The sequence below is a fragment of the Podarcis vaucheri genome (genome assembly GCF_965113315.1).
Source record: "Podarcis vaucheri genome assembly, chromosome: 11".
Lineage (NCBI taxonomy): Eukaryota > Metazoa > Chordata > Lepidosauria > Squamata > Lacertidae > Podarcis > Podarcis vaucheri.
The window spans coordinates 65988572-66007172 of NC_138749.1; the positions used below are offsets into that span (position 1 = coordinate 65988572).

At 43.1% G+C, this 18601-nt stretch overlaps 1 protein-coding gene across 1 annotated transcript in view; it reads right to left on the reverse strand.

Moving 5' to 3' along the window:
* The window catches only part of PGM5 (phosphoglucomutase 5), a gene marked incomplete at its 5' end in the record, with an annotated part of 109422 nt that overhangs the window by 17144 nt on the left and 73677 nt on the right, over nt 1-18601 (reverse strand). Inside the window, 3 exons of the mRNA XM_082241588.1 lie at nt 11285-11419; nt 12594-12777; nt 14891-15026. Of these exons, the coding sequence (XP_082097714.1) occupies nt 11285-11419; nt 12594-12777; nt 14891-15026 (455 nt within the window). The remainder of the gene's footprint in view (nt 1-11284; nt 11420-12593; nt 12778-14890; nt 15027-18601) is intronic.

Below are 18601 nucleotides of genomic sequence, written 5' to 3' on the forward strand. Positions count from 1 at the left end.
GTAATTAAATAACTGACTAAACAAAGTCCAAATCTTTAGTAAGGTAGCAACATATCCAAACAAGTGTTTCTGGGGAAACAACTTTTATCAACACATGCTCTGTTGGTTTTACTGGACGGTGCATCTATTTAGACCATGAATATATTTTACAGTTTGTAAATTAATACTGAAAAAGTCAAAGTACAATAATATACAGCTAAAAATAGTTCAGATAGAGATTCAAAGATACATGCTAATCACTTTATTATTCTGTTCTCCTTTACATCAAGATCAAATCAGGCCCAGTGTGACACAACTAAATTTAGCATAGTCATGGTTTGGCTTGATAAAGACATATAATGAAATTATGACAGTGCATTCAAGTCCAAGGTCCTGTTCATACCTCAATTGTGGCTAGTAAATGACCCTGGGACATGGAGGGGCTCAGTCTCCACTATTTAGCAGGCTCCAGACTTGTAGCTTTCAATCCATTATAAAGAGACCTTTCAAACTTACATATAGAATCACGACCAAAATCTAGTGCAGAATAAGATACAGTCATGAACAGAGTTCAGTGGTGTTAATGATGCTTGTGCTGGACTATAGCATAGGACTACAGATTTGCTGAAAAATGAGCAAGAGACTTATTTTCAAAGTAACACAAAAATTATTGAAAAGCAACGAAACTACTCAATTAACTGAGGTTCTACCCCGCCCAGGAGAAACCTGCCCCCCCAATGTCCTCTTTTGGGGGGTATATTTCCCCAGCATTTCCCTAAAGAAGCTCAACAAACGGGGGTGGGGGTGGGGTGGGGTGTGTTGATCTCTTTAGAAAAGCTCAACGTTTTGGCTGCTCCCCCAATATATATCACAGTTCTTAATCGGCCACATATGGTTGGTAAACCTTTAAGCAAGAAGTCAGATCCAGTCTAGCAGAAGCTAGAGTCAGAGCTATTGATACAGGAACAAAGATTAATTCTGTTTCAGATAGGGTTGCACTCCACAGGACCTAACTCTGACCATGGGTGTGTGAATGATGGTTGTGCGCAGGTGGGTCTCTGCCTCGCTTAGGTTGGTAAATCAACTCCATTAATTCCTACAGAGCACATTTCATCCTGTAGTAACTCCCTTATGCCTCCTCCCTTACAAAATCCTGGCAGATGGGAAAAGTCTTTCTTCTTAGAATCGCCTTCATCCTATAACTAGTTTTAATAGCAGGGGAAGATGCTTTTATGTCACTGTGATGTGTCAATTTTATTCATTGTTTTGTTTTCTGGTGTTGTTTTCATAGATTTTGCTTTCTAGACTGTTTTGTATTTTGCTATTCTTTGCAGCTTAGTTTTTGTTTTGTTAGCTGAAGTTTTAATGTTTTATTCCTATTTTTAAAATCCTTTATTATCTTCCAGCAACTCAGGACCTTCAGACCTGTACATCACAGTCTGAACAAAGCTTTTTTATAATAATAATAATAGTAATAATAATAATAATGATGATGATGTTTTAGTCTTTTAACAATATTGGGAGTCTCCTTGGACAAGTAAAGAAAGACAGAGCATTTGTGTTTATTTTTTAAAATAAAAATGAACACAAAAATAAATAATTGATGGAACTGGATTGCAGCGTTGTTGTGATGGCCAACAGCTTAGATGGCTATAAAAGGGGATTCACTAGGTCCATGGAGAACAAAATTATCAGTGCATGCTCCACTTGCAATGGCCAGAAAATTCAAAAACAAAACCCAAGGCTATTGAAATCATTACACATACATTCATGGTTTTAATTTAAGCTACACTAATTCTGTCTATTTCTAACATAGACTGAATTTTATCTTTAGTGAGTTTCACAACTATTTTTGAGATTTGCTTGCTACACAGATAACACAATTACCTTTGCATTTTGACCAGGTTTCATTTATCTCAGAGAATGATTATTTCCCCTCTTTTGATGGAAGTGAACTTGTGCACACTTTATTGATGAAACCATTAAAACTAATAATTCCATAATGTGCTAGAAAGGATCAGTGTTCCCACTGTCATTGATAAACTAGTATAATTTGTCTTTCTTTTTAAACTGCTGCTTAAGCAAGTAAGAGGTAATGGGAAAAAGGGCGATGTAAGGAAGCTACACTTTAGAATTAAAGCAAATTAATCCAGAATTCTGAATGCAACGCAGTATCTGGCTGTTTCTACCAAATGCCACAGAGACTGTATATTTCAGCTTTATTAACTGTATCTGAATACAGTTAAGAGTGCTACTCTGTAGAAGCTTCATAATAGTCTTTGTACATAATTTAAATTTACAGGAAAGTGTTCTATAGTCTCTGAAATTCTTGGCAGAGTTAAATATTTAGGGAAACTGAGGTCTCTAGACATTTAATGTAAAGCAATAGCTCTAGAATTTTGAAAAACCTAACTGATCAGACCTTTCAAATAGGAGACTTGAAGGCATTCTACGTAATGTTCACAAAATGTAGACAGCATGTTTTTTGATAAGGCTACCTTTTTATTTTTTGAAAAACATAAACTGGGGATGGTGCTGTGCATTTAAACAGAGTAATTACATAGAGATATAGTGCTATGGGAAAACGTGCTGATTGAATTTCTACATGCAAGGTGCTACATCAAAGGCACAGGAGAAGGGCCATTTAACAGAGCTGGAAACTCTTGTAGTGTGTAGACCTTAGAATGAGTCTCTGTTGGATATAGGTCTTGAAAGAAGAAACAAGCATAGTTGTTAACCTAAGTAAGATAGAGATAAAACAGGACACCATAAAATCAAAACTATCTCACTGTCTCGTTTTTCACTATCTCCTGTTAATCCTGCTTTCATCAATTAACATGGAAATGTCCTTTAACTGGCCCAGCCTCTTAAACAAGAGTTCTTTCCCTAGTCTTAATTAGATGGGTCAAAATGTCTCAAATATTTCAGTGTTTCACATTGGCAGAACATTTCCTATTGTTTTCTTGTTCATCTCACAGTACTTTGGAAAATACATTATTTGAAAAAGAATTTACTCTGTTGCCAGAGGTTTGTTCAGGAAATATGTCCAGATTTGTGTGTGTGTTTTACAGGCTGCAAAGTTATCACAAATGCACTACAGGTCTCCTCAGGTATGTCTGGAGTGAAAAGCAGTAGTTAGTCCTGTCTCTTCCCATGATGCATTTCCATTTGAGTTAAATGGTGTCCACACTGAAAACAATTCTACTTAGCAGCACTACCAACATGTTTAAAGTTATGACAATTTACTGTTTTAGCAAAACCTGCACCAAGCAGAGTCAAGGTCAGGGTGGTGCAGCAGCAATTATGTGTAGTCAGTTATGTTACTTGCATATGTAGTCCCTCTAGATCAGGATAACTAATCTGTGACCCTCCAGTGTTGCTGGACTACAACTTCCATCATCTAGGAATGCAGGCTAGGGATGGCGGGGGCTGGGAGCCCAACAATTTGGCTGGGAGCCACAGTTTGTGAATTGGGAGAATGATGACTTAAATTCTTTTGGTGCTGGGTTCCATTCTGCTGTCCCCCTTTTGCCAGAGCAGAAGGTGCATGTGAGAGAATGGGCCTCAGCTGCACTGAACCACCATCACTGTTCGTTCATACGGTCTGCTAGCAACTAGGGTGGCCAAGTGAAAAAGAGGAAAGGGCTCCATTGTGAATTGGCAAGTTCTGAAAGTGCAGCTCAATTCCCACTTCTACACAAGTATTTTAAGGGCAGTAGCTGTCTTTAATTTGGACACCCTACTGACAACCTGGATCATAACCACACACCAAGACACCACACCATCTCTGCTAAGCTGGGGTTAAGAACTATGCTCTCTTTTCCAGGACAATCTCATGGAGTGAGATTGTCCTGGAAAAGAAATACAACCGCAGGTTTGAGCCACATGCTAGTTCTGCAAAGACTTCATCTTGTATTCAGTCCAAGTGTAATGGTTGGGGCTCTCTCCAATGTTACATGTGAAATCTTTTTTTAAAAAAAATAATATTTATTAAAAGTTTACAGAAAGAAGTGAAAAAGAAAAAGTAAACAATACAAATCAATACATTACAGTACATATAAAAAAAATCAACAGACACAATACATCAAAACAAAAACAAAAGCAAAAACAATTAAAAACACATCCAATATTTCCATATCTTTACCTTTCATTTACTTGTTTCATCGACCTCCTCACACCTCCCTTTTTTGTATTCTAGTTCAATTACCGTATTTTTCGCACCATAGGACGCACTTTTTCCCTCCTAAAAAGCAAGGGAAAATGTGTGTGCGTCCTATGGAGCGAATGCAGGGGGGGACGCAGACGGGAAAAGCCCCCAAGAGCCGCACACAAGCTCCGTGCGCTCTTGCGGGCTTTTCCACAGGAGGGAGAAGGGACTGACTGGCCACATCAGTCCCTTCTCCCCCCTCCCAGGAAAGCCAGGAGAAGCCGTGCAGCCCTTTTAAAGTGCGCGCGGCTTCTGCCGGTTTTGCGGGAGGTGGGGGAATTCCCCCACCTCCCAGAAAAGCCAGGAAAGCCCTGCGCAGCGTCTCCCGGCAAGGAGACGCTGCGCGGGGCTAAAGGGGAAGGCAAAACAGCGAGCAGGATCCATCCCGCTCGCTGCCTTGCCTTCTCCCATAGCCCCGTGCATCCCCTCCGCAAGGAGACGCTGCGCGGGGCTAAAGGGGAAGGCAAAACAGCGAGCAGGATCCATCCCGCTCGCTGCCTTGCCTTCTCCCATAGCTGCGCGCAGCCCCTCCGCAAGGAGACGCTGCGCGGGGCTAAAGGGGAAGGCAAAACAGCGAGCAGGATCCATCCCGCTCGCTGCCTTGCCTTCTCCCATAGCCCCGTGCAGCCTCTCCTTGCGGAGACGCTGCGCGGGGCTAAAGGGGAAGGCAAAACAGCGAGCGGGATCCATCCCGCTCGCTGCCTTGCCTTCTCCCATAGCCCCGTGCAGCCTCTCCTTGCGGAGACGCTGCGCGGGGCTAAAGGGGAAGGCAAAACAGCGAGCGGGATCCATCCCGCTCGCTGCCTTGCCTTCTCCCATAGCCCCGTGCAGCCTCTCCTTGCGGAGACGCTGCGCGGGGCTAAAGGGGAAGGCAAAACAGCGAGCGGGATCCATCCCGCTCGCTGCCTTGCCTTCTCCCATAGCCCCGTGCAGCCTCTCCTTGCGGAGACGCTGCGCGGGGCTAAAGGGGAAGGCAAAACAGCGGGCGGGATCCATCCCGCTCGCTGCCTTGCCTTCTCCCATAGCCCCGTGCAGCCTCTCCTTGCGGAGACGCTGCGCGGGGCTAAAGTGGAAGGCAAAACAGCGGGCGGGATCCATCCCGCTCGCTGCCTTGCCTTCTTCCATAGCTGCGCGCAGCCCCTCCGCAAGGAGAGGCTGCACGGGGCTATGGCTTCTTTAGCCCTGCGCAGCGTCTCCCAGCAAGGAGAGGCTGCATGGGGCTAAAGGGGAAGCCAAAACTTGGCTTGCTCCATAGCTGCGCGCAACCCCTCCGGCAGGGAGAGGTTGTGCGCACCCTGTACGCTGCTCTTTGGGGCTGGGGGGGGAAAAGATTTTTTTCTGGATTTCCCCCCCTAAAAACTGGGTGCGCCCTATGGTCCGGTGCGCCCTATGGTGCGAAAAATACGGTAACTATTTCAGCAAATCCTTTCCATCTTTCTCAATTTTTGTTCTATAAATTATCTTAACACAATCTAACCTTAAATTTTCCATTAAATTTGGTCCATTAACAATCTATAGCCATGCCCATAGTTATACATCAGGAGTCACAATGTTATTCTCTAAAATTTACAGTGTCTGGAACACTTAGCCTTTTAGATATCAAGCCGCAGTGGTGATATAAATGGTGATATTTATCATAAACCATAGACATATGGTGATTTATGTTTGTAGAAAACAAACTACAGTTTGATATCTAAAGGTTCCAGGCACTGTAAATTTTAGAGAATAACATTGTGACTCCAGTGTCCTGGTGAAAAGGACGATTTTCCAGTTCACAGCAGACACTTAAAGAAGAGCTCCCTTCCGCTGGGGATGCTTAAGAAATTAGAGTTCTCTGAATTTCAGGGTGAAACTGACCTAATCTGTGTATTAGAATATAAAGATCCTTTGGATTTTACTTCTCTGAATTTTGTGCAAATATGCAAATATGCAAATATAATGCAAATATGTTTAGCAATGTGCATATTGAGATAAAATATGTATTTAAATGTTTATTTTGTGATAGAAAACATACTTAAATACAAATTTTCATGTTGGTTTATTGTTTTTATATAAAGCACTGGCTTAGTGAGCAGATTCAAAAAGAATCTACTTTCGACCTGCTTCACGCGCCAGGCTCCTCTCTCTTTTTCATGCTGCCGCCTCCATTGGCTCTCTATGGACTCATTCATACTGTTCTCCAATGTGGATAGTTTTGTGTACCTTCATGAATTCTCCATTGTCTACATTATGTTCTCCTTTAAATCACTTTCCCCTCCCCTCAATCCAGATTTTCTCGTATCACATATATTCCAAAAAGGGTTTGTGATAAAATCTGGATGGAGGGAGGGGAAAGTGTGGGAGGCAGCAATTTGAAAGAAAAGGTCCTATGTGAAGCAGATAATTAACCTGCTTTCTTTTAACACAGTTTCTTTCAGTAATCAGCATTCTATGCTAACTAGCATTTTTATAGTTTTTTAAAGCATCTGATCGATTTCTTAGTATCTACATTAAGAGCAAAGGTGTAAATCATGATAGCTATTCTGCAGATAAGGATAAACCCAAATTTCAGGCGCTACACTGCCCTCTCATCGCCTGAGAAGGGTATTCTTGTAATGTTTCTCACCAGTTGACAAAACTGTAAAGCAAGTATGATCCTGCAGATGTTGGCTGCACTCTGCTGAAATGCTCCCTCCTCTTTAGAACAGATTTTGTTTATAAATACAAGAGGACTCTCAAAGCTGCTTCACATTTCTTCCTTACAAGGAATACAGAACTTGCTTGGACTTTGGTATTCATGTTTCCCAACTGTAATATTATTGTGGCGAATCACTGGGATGCATTAGCTAAGTAATTCTGCAGACAAATTGGCTTGACAGAAAGTTATTTTAAAAATGTTGAATTTTAATTTAGATTTGCATGCTAGCAAAGAATAATAGAAAGGAGAAGCAGCTAAGCTTCTCATCAGCACATAAATCTTGACATATTTGTATTTCCTTCCTTTCTACCATGGAAACATGTCACAAATGAAGACGCTAATTAACATCAACTTGTGTAAAGTGCACATAGATGTAATTTTACATGACTTAAGTTGTATAGGCAAAAAGCAAATGTTTGTAATAGTAAAGATTTTTGTCTGTAGGCCTAAAATCTTTTACAGCATAGCAGTACAAACTTTCTTAGTTTCTATTCAGGAAATAGGGAAAGAAGCAGAAGAAATTAGCTCCAATTAGCCAGTGATGTACAACCTGATCTCAACCATGTTGATTATAAGGATAAGTAAGGATAATTTATTTAAATAGATTTAAAGGATAATTTATTTAAATAAACCCAAAGTGTACTCATTAATGGTTCCTCATTATCCTGGCAAAAAGTGACAAGTGGGGTGCTGCAGGGTATTGTCCTGGGACTGTTGTTGTTCAACATTATAAATGACTTGGATGAAGAAATTGAGGGGCTGCTCATCAAATTTGCAGATGACACCAAACTGGGAGGGGTAGCTATTGCTGCAGAAGACAGAATCAGAATTCAAAATGACCTCAACAGATTGGAGAACTGGGCCCAAGTTAACAAAACGAATTTCAGTAGGGACAAATGTAAGGTTCTGCATTTAGGCAGGAAGAGATCTTTCAAGTCATTAGCTCCCACTCAGAGAATATCAATCAAACAACCCTGACTACAGGCAACCCCCATTTATGTGGGGGTTACTTTCCAAGCCACTGCACATTTAACTGAAATCACATATTTGAAACACCATTGAAAATGCCTGCACACACACCGTATTGCCCCCGCCTCCACCCTGCCCCTTTTTGGATCACTTCCAGGTTTGGCACAATGTGCTTATGCACAATTGCGCACATATTGAACATGCATAAATGCTTGTATTGGCAAGCCAAACTACGTAGTGCACACTATTCACCTTGCTTTCCATTTACTAGCTGGGCATTATCCTCTTTTGAGTGGGTCTCCTTTTCATTTATTATATGCATAATTTTTTTTTGCATCACTAGGCCTTTTGGTTGAACTTAGTTAAGAAAAAAAAATCCTTACTCATCTTCTTTATTATCATGGCATATATAAAAACTATGCTTCCAATTTGGTGAATTTTGGCCCATTATAGTTTATAACAAAATAAAACTGTTAGACTTTTAGATGCCATGTGACTTTTCTGTTTCTGCTCCCACAGACTAAAACAGGGAATGGCCTTAACTGGTAATGATGACCCAGAAACCACAATTTATATACCAGTCTAGCGAAGCTATCATCTGTCAGGGATCGTGCTGAAGAAGGCTGCACTGAGGAAGAATGGTGGGAGCCTCCCCCTCCTCCTGATCCTGAATCTTCTCAGGAACAGGAAGAGAATATAGATTTGGAATAGTGGTTTGCAGGGGGACATAGTTCAGAAGGCAGAGGTTGGGAAATACTGAATGGGGAACAGCTAGCAGAAGAAACACTAGAAGAGAGAGAGTTAACAGATTCACAGTCTCTGGATAGTATCCACCCCCCTTCCCCAAAGTCCCAAAGAGCTCAGAAAGTGACAGAACAGAAAGTGCAGAGGCTCCAAACTCAGATTACAAGACGTAGGAGTGATGTATATTGGTAGGGACGGAGAGGGGAGTGAACTTAATTGGGAGCACTGCCATTACTAGGAGATGTGTTTTTTGTTCTCTCGCTGTGATTATTTCTAATAATAGTTTCTAATAATAGTTTCTAACTGGTAAGAAGACTCCTTTTCCTTTGTTCTGCTTATCTACTGCCACAGGAAAGGAAACTGATTCCTTGAAGCCTGACATATAAGCATCAAGCTATGTATAACTTCAAGTAACTGTAGAAAAGGTGGGGGGAAATAAACACAAAACTTTATTTGAAAGCTCAACTTAAAATCCAAGTATTTGGGAATGTTAATTTTTCTGCATGATTTGAACATTCTAAGTTCCATATGTGGTCTGTGATATTGCTTTCTATCTTGCCCTTTCTTCACTTGATTGCTCATGTGAAGAGATTAGCCTCCTTCGTGTAGGCAGTTCTCAAGTCCAGTTAATACATTCCAACAGCAGGATGCCTGGTACTTAAAATGCAACCACATGAAGGCTTTCCATATGGCAAGAACAGAATTTAGTTGTGGAGGAAAATATGCCATATTTCATAAAATTGTAGAGTTGGAATCATGTAGCCCAACCCCCTGCAATGCAGGAATATGCAGCTGCAAGGATTGGACCTGTGACCTTGGCATTATCAGCAAACTGCTCTAACCAACTTGAGTTGTGCACCTTTTTTTTCTTGCCAAATTATGTTTCGAAAATTAGGGTTTTCATTAGATTTGATGGCACATTAGACTCAAGTAAATATGGTAGTGCATGGTGCTGATCCTAATTTACTCAGAAGTAGGTCTTGGACTTACTCTGCAGTTAAGTGGGCTGTGTAGCCCACTGAGTTACTACTTAAAGTGTGCAGGGATGGGAAAGAGCTGTTACCATTTACCTTGCTCCTGGGAGGGTTTCTAGTGAGCACCCAAAGCAAGGCAGAGGGGGATAATTAGAAAACCCCTCTCTCCCTCAGTGAAAGCAACACAAGGGGAAAGTTCCCCCGACCCCTTAGCGGGGTGAGCCGGAGTGTGGTTCCCACCTTCCTCAGATCCTCTACGCAGGCAGGCCTGGCGTTTGTACACTGCAAGAGAGAAAGGTAAGCCAGCGCTGTGGGGCCTGTTTCCTTGGCATGTGCGCCTGCTCTCCCACTTTGTTCTGCCACATTTCAGGGCCCGGCTGGGGAATTGGATGAGTCAGCCTGGTAGCTTCTTCCATTGGAGGGACATGGGGGCAGATGCTGTCAAGAAGGAGGCTGCAGTGAGTCCCCTTGGGCCGGGCCAGCCAGGCGGTCTTGCCATGTAGTTTCCCAAGGGATCCACATTGTGGTCAGTGGTGGAGAAGCAGAGGAGGAATAGAAAGCGGGCTTCTTGTAAAGCTGGTGTTTCCCTTTCGCAGGAACACTCCAGCACAATCAGAGTGATATTTACAGTCTTTATTACACATATACAAGAACAGCTACAGTTCAAAATTACGTGTCTGAACCTGTTGAGTCAGATTCGGGGAGTGGCTTCCTACGATTCCCGTGCCGACAAAGTAGGCGTGGGAATCGCTTGAGACGTCTTTGATCCTTATGTTTCATTTCCCTCCTTGTCTGTAGTGAATTGAAAGCCCCCTCCCTTCCTGAGCTTCCTTCCCGAGCCTCTGGGTGGTTGAAGGGCTCTCCCGCATCCCTGAGCCCCTACTCTCCCCGACTGCTTCCGCCCCCTGTTCTGCCTCCTGCGTCATCTCCCTGCCTTCCTCTTCTGTCCATTGCTCCTCAGAATCCTCCCTGACACTTCTGGATGCAGCTGCCATGGTGAGTCCAGGCACAGGGCAAAAGGTGCCAGGAGGCAGCTTGCCTGCCCACCCCCTGCAGCCTCAGCGCAGCTCGGCCAGCCTGCCTGCCCACCAGTGCCGCAGGCTCCTCCGCAAGACAAGGTGCTGGGCTGGGTAGGAGGCGGACACCTGAGCTCGGGCAACCTGAGCGTGCCAGCCACATGGCTAGTCCTCAGCACACCTGGGCAGCAAAGACCCACTGCCATTCAGAGTCATAGCTGTCAACTTTTCCCTTTTCGTGCAAGGAATCCTATTCGGAATAAGGGAATTTCCCTTTAAAAAAGGGAAACGTTGACAGCTATGTTCAGAGTAGCCAATCTGGTATTTGTGGTCTGACCTGTTATTAGGCTACTTCCTATGCCCCTTTGTTGTCTGTGTGAAGCAGTGTCCTCAACCTTGGTAATTTTCACAATGGTTTCACAGAAATGGCCTGCCACATGGAACTGTCAGTATAAGGGTATGCTTTAAGCAGCAACAATGCTCCTGTTTGCATGTACAAATGGAATTTGAGAACTTCTACATTTCAGGTGTGGTCGTGCTATCTGATCTCCAGGAACAGCTCATCCACATTGCTGGTCCTCTTCACATCCAATGCAAACTGTATGCAGATGTCACAGGCAATACAGTGGAAAGTCCAACCCATCTGATTTCCTTCGGGGCCTCCTCTCACCTACAAGGCATGCAATTTTTAGGAAAAGAAATCTCCAACTGCACTTACCTGTGGTTCTTTGTCGTGTTTGTTGGGGTCCTTTTCATAGCTTTCTGCATAGATCCTGAGAGTGGCTCGCACATGACTAGAAGCACTTAATCTGAAGATGAGTCTGGATGCATCCGAGAAAATTATCCTTAGCCCCTATTAAAAGTAAATACAGTTTATAGATGGTGCAAACAGAATTTTTGAGAACATTCTGTCAACTAACAGCTGCTTCAAAGGAATATTCATTAATCTTATAGCTAGCTGCCAAGATTTGTACAGTGGCTAACTAGAAAAAGAGAACAACTCCACTCTAATAAGTTCAACAAAACATGGAATATAACTACTTTATCTAAATTAATATATCACAGCAGAATGAAAAAAAGAACAAGAGTGAAACACATGCATATATTTTGTAGTGTTCTGGAATGATAAATTTCAGTATGCATATTCCCAGCTGTACAGTTCTTTTGCTTTATTGTAATTTGTCTATTCTTTTTATATTAATTAGCTTAAGTTATAGGGGAGGGGTAAGAATACTTAAACTTTCTTATATTTACTCATTTAACATAATTCTATACTAAGTCAGAATATACTGCACTAATTTGCAACTTATGCAATTGAAAACTATCCATGTGCTAGCTACAGCTTCAGTTAATAGCATTTTTATTTACATGTAGGGACGCGGGTGGCGCTGTGGGTAAAAGCCTCAGCGCCTAGGGCTTGCCGATCGAAAGGTCGGCGGTTCGAATCCCCGCGGCGGGGTGCGCTCCCGCTGCTCGGTCCCAGCGCCTGCCAACCTAGCAGTTCGAAAGCACCCCCGGGTGCAAGTAGATAAATAGGTACCGCTTACCAGCGGGAAGGTAAACGGCGTTCCGTGTGCTGCGCTGGCTCGCCAGATGCAGCTTTGTCACGCTGGCCACGTGACCCGGAAGTGTCTCCGGACAGCGCTGGCCCCCGGCCTATAGATGTGAGATGGGCGCACAAACCCCAGAGTCTGTCAAGACTGGCCCGTTCGGGCAGGGGTACCTTTACCTTTACCTATTTACATGTACAAATTACTTGGTTGGATCCAGAGTTAAGACTGTCTGGGCTGGTGGAAGTTGTTTTCTTTGTTCCCTCCCCATTACAGCAGACTCTCTCCCCCTGAATATACTCCTCTGAGAGTCAGAAAACTGTTGAATAGGATGTGCATGGAGCTGGGGAAGTGATTCATGAAAACTGGGTGCCGACAGCTTCTTGAGAAAGAGCTCTGCTTGTGGTGAAATGCACCTTCATCCAATTTGGGGGCGGTCTTCCCTTCATACCCCATATCTTTATTTGCCTTTCATACCTGTCTTTTGGTCACAGTCCCATCAACGGGATCCACATATTCAAAGCTGGTTGCTTTTTGCACACTGTAGACATTGCTTCCAACAGCAAATTGTTGATTACTGAAAGATTTGTCAGTGATCAAAGCCTCCAGGTCTCTCATTATGAAATATGCTGTCCTGGGATCCAGAGCTTCATAATCAAATCTTGAATTGAAGGAATTAAAAGAATAGCAAAAACATGTGGCATGGCAACATATTAAAAACCTTTGCCTCCATGGCAAGGGTCAGTCTACACCAAATGCTTAATACTAACAGCAAACTCACCCTTCAAGTGTGATTGTAGAGAAAATAGCAGCATTCATGCACAAGAGGAAGGTTTGTAGAAGTGCTGAATTGTTAAAAGAAAAAAGGGGAGAGGAGCTGGGAGCCAAAACCTGAAGACTGAGCATGCTCAGTTGGCATGAAATGCTGATTTGTGCTTGCCCCGCACCTAGGGAGTCTGCATCTGAGCGGTTTCCCGCTTGTCCCGTGCTTTCTAGGCAGGATCCAAACAGTTTTGCCTTTCCCCTGGAAATTTAGCGCTAAATCAGAACAAAAGGCCCTCTGCAGAAAACCCCACTGCCATTGGTTTTGATTCAGCACTAATGCACAAGTTTCCGTGGGGGAAGTGGCAGGGCAAACAGAAGTGTGGATAAGCCCTCACTGTGGAAAGGGGGAAATGAAAAACAGGGGTTGCATGGAGGGGGAAAGAGGGGACTCAGATAGGGTGTGGCTGGCTGGCATCCTGACCAGGAGAACTACACACTGCAACATTTTGTTGCAGGTCCTACTTGTAAGGTTTAATGGAGAATAAGATGACAGGAAAAATGAAACCAATGTGCTACAAATCTATGAAAATGCATAGAGAAAGTTGCTAAAGCATAAGGTCACTTCTTGACACACAAACCTTAAGGAGGCTCTTTGCCACCTGTGCCCAAACTCTGCCCAGCACTAGAGCCTCCAAGCCTCTGACCAAGAGGCTAAAGACAGACCTCTGGCTCCGGAGCCTTGAGTTTATCCATCATAGTTTCACAGCTGGGCCCACCCACTCAGTGTGCCGTCACACTTTCCATAAATTTCCACAGGGAGGACGAAAGCACCATGCTTTCATCCACATTAACCAAGGACAGTTTGGACAAATGGCTTTATTCCTTGCTTTACATGTTAATTTCTGGCATAATCTCATTGGCTGGAAAAGTATTTCATTTCAGAATGGAGACAATTTTAACTTCCTTGTATGGCTGGGGACAGCACGTTTTCAGCTTATTAGAATTATGGGGGGGGGTGTATTAGAGGGATACCTAAGCGACCTCAGAGGGCAAAATATTATCAGGAGCTGATGGTGGTTCTGGTGCTGGCCACAATCTCTTTACACAATAAGTGCCTAAAGAGTTCTACAATTTTTGCTAAGGACTCCATGTACCATATTTTTTGCCCTATAGGATGCACCGGCCCATAGGACGCACCTAATTTGGGGGGGGGGAATAAAGGGAAAAAAAATTATTTCCCCCCCCCCCAGGCGCAGGGGCGGGGGAAGCCCGAGCTTCCCCCAACCCCAGAACATACAGCTCTCCGCAAGCCGTGGGAGCCCAGGCCGGGATCCCACGGCTAAGCCTGGGCGCACTGCGCCTCCCCGCTGTCCCCCGAGCTTGTGGGGCTGGTGGTGGGGCTCTCCTGAAGCCTGGAGAGCGAGAGGGGTAGGACGCACACACATTTCCCCTTCATTTTTGGAGGGGAAAAAGTGTGTCCTATAGGGCGAAAAATACGGTAACTCTTTTGTTCTGCCACAGCTCCTATAATTAGAATTATGGAAGCATTTCTTAAACATTGCTTTCCCAAAGGCACAAGATGACTTATAAAAAAAATTCCTAGTTTTATAAACATACCATTCATATTAAAATAGTTTGTTTGGCCTTGCTTTTTTTTGAAGGCATTGTTACCCTATCCATTTCCAAAAAAGATTCTAAACCAAACTCCATGCCTTGGCTGTAATCTACAAAAGAATTCATGCCGAATCCATGCCTGCCTGCAGGAGTTTTACAATGGCCCCACGTTCTCCTTACCAAAACACAAATCAGCACTGCATATATCTGTAGTAGATTTAAGTTGTGGGTTGTGGTTTGACAATAATCACCTCTACATATGAATGATTACTTTTATAATTTATAATTTGTTAAGAGGATATGGTCCTACAGGCACTGTACTCTCTCTCTACAAACACACACACAAAATTCATTGCATTATGCAACTGACTCTTCTATACATCAGCCATTCTTACCTACAGTAGTAGTGGCGGCCAAATTTTGCCCAGTGCTCTCGGACAATCTCTTCCACACTCTGTTTTCGAGCTGCTATGATTGTCAGCCAAATTAGGACAGCCCAAAGTCCGTCCTTCTCTCGAATGTGGTCAGATCCTAAGAGAAAAATATAAAAAAATACACTGCATGTTAAAATATAATGCTGAAGATGGAAAACAAAGGTTCTGGTGTATAGTAGCTGTTAATTCACTTTATAAGGGGGATTAGAGTCTTGGCTCTGTTCCCTGGAAAAGATCTATACTATTGTTAAGTAAAAAGGGCCAGGTGGCGCTGTGGGTTAAACCACAGAGCCTAGGGCTTGCCGATCAGAAGGTCGGCGGTTCGAATCCCCGCGATGGGGTGAGCTCCCGTTGCTCAGACCCTGCTCCTGCCAACCTAGCAGTTCGAAAGCATGTCAAAGTGCAAGTAGATAAATAGGTACCGCTCTGGCAGGAAGGTAAACAGTGTTTCCGTGTGCTGCTCTGATTCACCAGAAGCGGCTTAGTCATGCTCCCTCTGCCAGTAAAGCGAGATGAGCGCTGCAACCTCAGAGTCGGTCACAACTGGACCTAATGGTCAGGGATCCCTTTACCCTTTACCTATTGTTAAGTATAATACCTTAGGCCAAGAAGTTAAATCAAAATGGCACATCTGTACAGCCTCTGTTATTTTCCAGTTGTGTTCCTATTGTTCAGGTCATTTTTGTTTTTTAAAAAAACAACCCAACTTGATCCAAAGTTGTTTGATAAGAAGGCAACAACCTTTTAGGATGGATTCAGAAACATCAAACAGACGTTACAAATTAATAGATATGTTTATCACTGTGTTCTAGAAAACTTGCTCACTATTTTGTGACATTTTGGTTGATCCTAATAAATGTACAGTATTGCCTGACTGTGGAATTAAGAATTACTGTTAGGTAAGAATTACTGTTACTGTTAGGTAAGAATTACTGTTCTTAATTACTGGAATTAAGAATTACTGTTAGGTAACAGAGGTCTTGTTTCAGAAAAAGCTTTGATGTATTTGTAATCCACCCAGATGGAGGAAAATTCTGTTCACGGTAGTCAAATTCCTCAAAACACAAGAGTGCATGAAAAATTAACATATAATATGCAAAGATCTCGCACAATTGGAAATGAAGGAACAATGCAGAGAATTCGCATTTGTTATGAAAAATCAGAATGCAAACACTAAGTTCTTGAACTGATAATTCTTTTTTCTGTACTTCTGTGCAATGTCATTTATTCCTGAGGTTTCTGCTGCTGCTTTCATGCTCATAATTTACTGTTCTGTCTTTCATCACTTTCTGCATCATCCTGTATCATGTCTATTTCTCTGTTGTATATCTTACCAATGTCTTATGTTGAATGTATCAGAGGCAAAGTGCTGGATTTCCCACCAAAATTCTCCTGTCCTCCCCTTTCTTTCACAGTTGAAGCAGCTTCTTCTGTGCCATTCAGAGGTGTTTACAACTCTTTGACTCCTTCCACTGCAAATCTGCCTGGGCAAATCCTCAATTACGAGTTGCTGGGTTATCCAAAATATATCACTAGTTTATAAGAAGCATGGCTCCATTTCTCTCTCCTTATTTAGGACTTCTTCATATTCAATTTACTGCACAAGGACCTGTCTGCTGTTTGCATAAGCTTGGAGATGAAGTAAAAAAATATTCCTGTTGCTGCCAAGGAGGATTAGCTCAAACATATAAATCATGTGCACGGCTTTCTTAACAGTGATTAACAGTTTGCTGATGAAACTTTGGGCAGTGATGGCTGTTGCTGCACCTTCTTTTTCAAAGCCCAAGTCATTGCTCGTAATGCCCACGACTTACTAAATTCATCTGACAAACTCCCTTCTGCTGCTACAAAAAAGGAATAAGTTCCAATAGCATGGGTTGACCTCCAGGATCTGCTGCCAGAAAGCAAGCCTGAGAACACAGCCAAGTGGCACATCCTCCCCATCCAAAAAAACCCCAGTTGTCCTTTTACAGCAGAAAGGGTACTTTCATTTACCAGGCTGAAGTCTCCTTTTTATTATAAATCTAGGCTTTACATTTCTGAAAGTTTACAGTTTACATATTATTACTAAGGAAAACAAGCTGACATTGTTGTTTGGGTACAGCTTTACAGGACATTTAATCATGTTGTTGTTGTTTAGTCGTGTCCGACTCTTCGTGACCCCATGGACCAGAGCATGCCAGGCACTTCTGTCCTCCACTGCCTCCCGCAATTTGGTCAAACTCATGCTGGTAGCTTCGAGAACACTATCCAACCATCTCGTCCTCTGTCGTCCCCCTCTCCTTGTGCCCTCCATCTTTCCCAACATCAGGGTCTTTTCCAGGGAGTCTTCTCTTCTCATGAGGTGGCCAAAGTATTGGAGCCTCAGTTTCAGGATCTGTCCTTCCACTGAGCACTCGGGCTGATTTCCTTAAGAATGGATAGGTTTGATCTTCTTGCAGTCCATGGGACTCTCAGGAGTCTCCTCCAGCACCATAATTCAAAAGCATCAATTCTTCAGCGATCAGCCTTCTTAATGGTCCAGCTCTCACTTCCATACATCACTACTGGGAAAACCATAGCTTTTACTATACGGACCTTTGTTGGCAAGGTGATGTCTCTACTTTTTAAGATGCTGTCTAGGTTTGTCATTGCTTTTCTCCCAAGAAGCAGGCATCTTTTAATTTCGTGGCTGCTGTCACCATCTGCAGTGATCATGGAGCCCAAGAAAGTAAAATCTCTCACTGCCTCCATTTCTTCCCCTTCTATTTGCCAGGAGGTGATGGGACCAGTGGCCATGATCTTCGTTTTTTTGATGTTGAGCTTCAGACCATATTTTGCGCTCTCCTCTTTCACCCTCATTAAAAGGTTCTTTAATTCCTCCTCACTTTCTGTCATCAAGGTTGTGTCATCTGCATATCTGGGGTTATTGACATTTCTTCCGGCAATCTTAATTCCAGCTTGGGATTCATCCAGCCCAGCCTTTCACATGATGAATTCTGCATATAAGTTAAATAAGCAGGGAGACAATATACAGCCTTGCCGTACTCCTTTCCCAATTTTGAACCAATCAGTTGTTCCATATCCAGTTCTAACTGTAGCTTCTTGTCCCACATAGAGATTTCTCAGGAGACAGATGAGGTGATCAGGCACTCCCATTTCTTTAAGAACTTGCCATAGTTTGCTGTGGTCGGCACAGTCAAAGGCTTTTGCATAGTCAATGAAGCAGAAGTAGATGTCTTTCTGGAACTCTCTAGCTTTCTCCATAATCCAGCGCATATTTGCAATTTGGTCTCTGGTTCCTCTGCCTCTTCTAAATCCAGCTTGCACTTCTGGGAGTTCTCGGTCCACATACTGCTTGAGCCTTCCTTGTAGAATTTTAAGCATAACCTTGCTAGCATGTGAAATGAGTGCAATTGTGCGGTAGTTGGAACATTCTTTGGCACTGCCCTTCTTTGGGATTGGGATGTAGACTGATCTTCTCCAATCCTCTGGCCACAGCTGAGTTTTCCAAACTTGCTGGCATATTGAGTGTAGCACCTTACCAGTAACATCTTTTAAAATTTTAAATAGGGGAGCTGGAATACCATCACTTCCACTGGCTTTGTTATTAGCAGTGCTTTCTAAGGCCCATTTGACTTCACACTCCAGGATGTCTAGCTTCTCTGAGTTATTCAAGCCCCTTCGCCACGG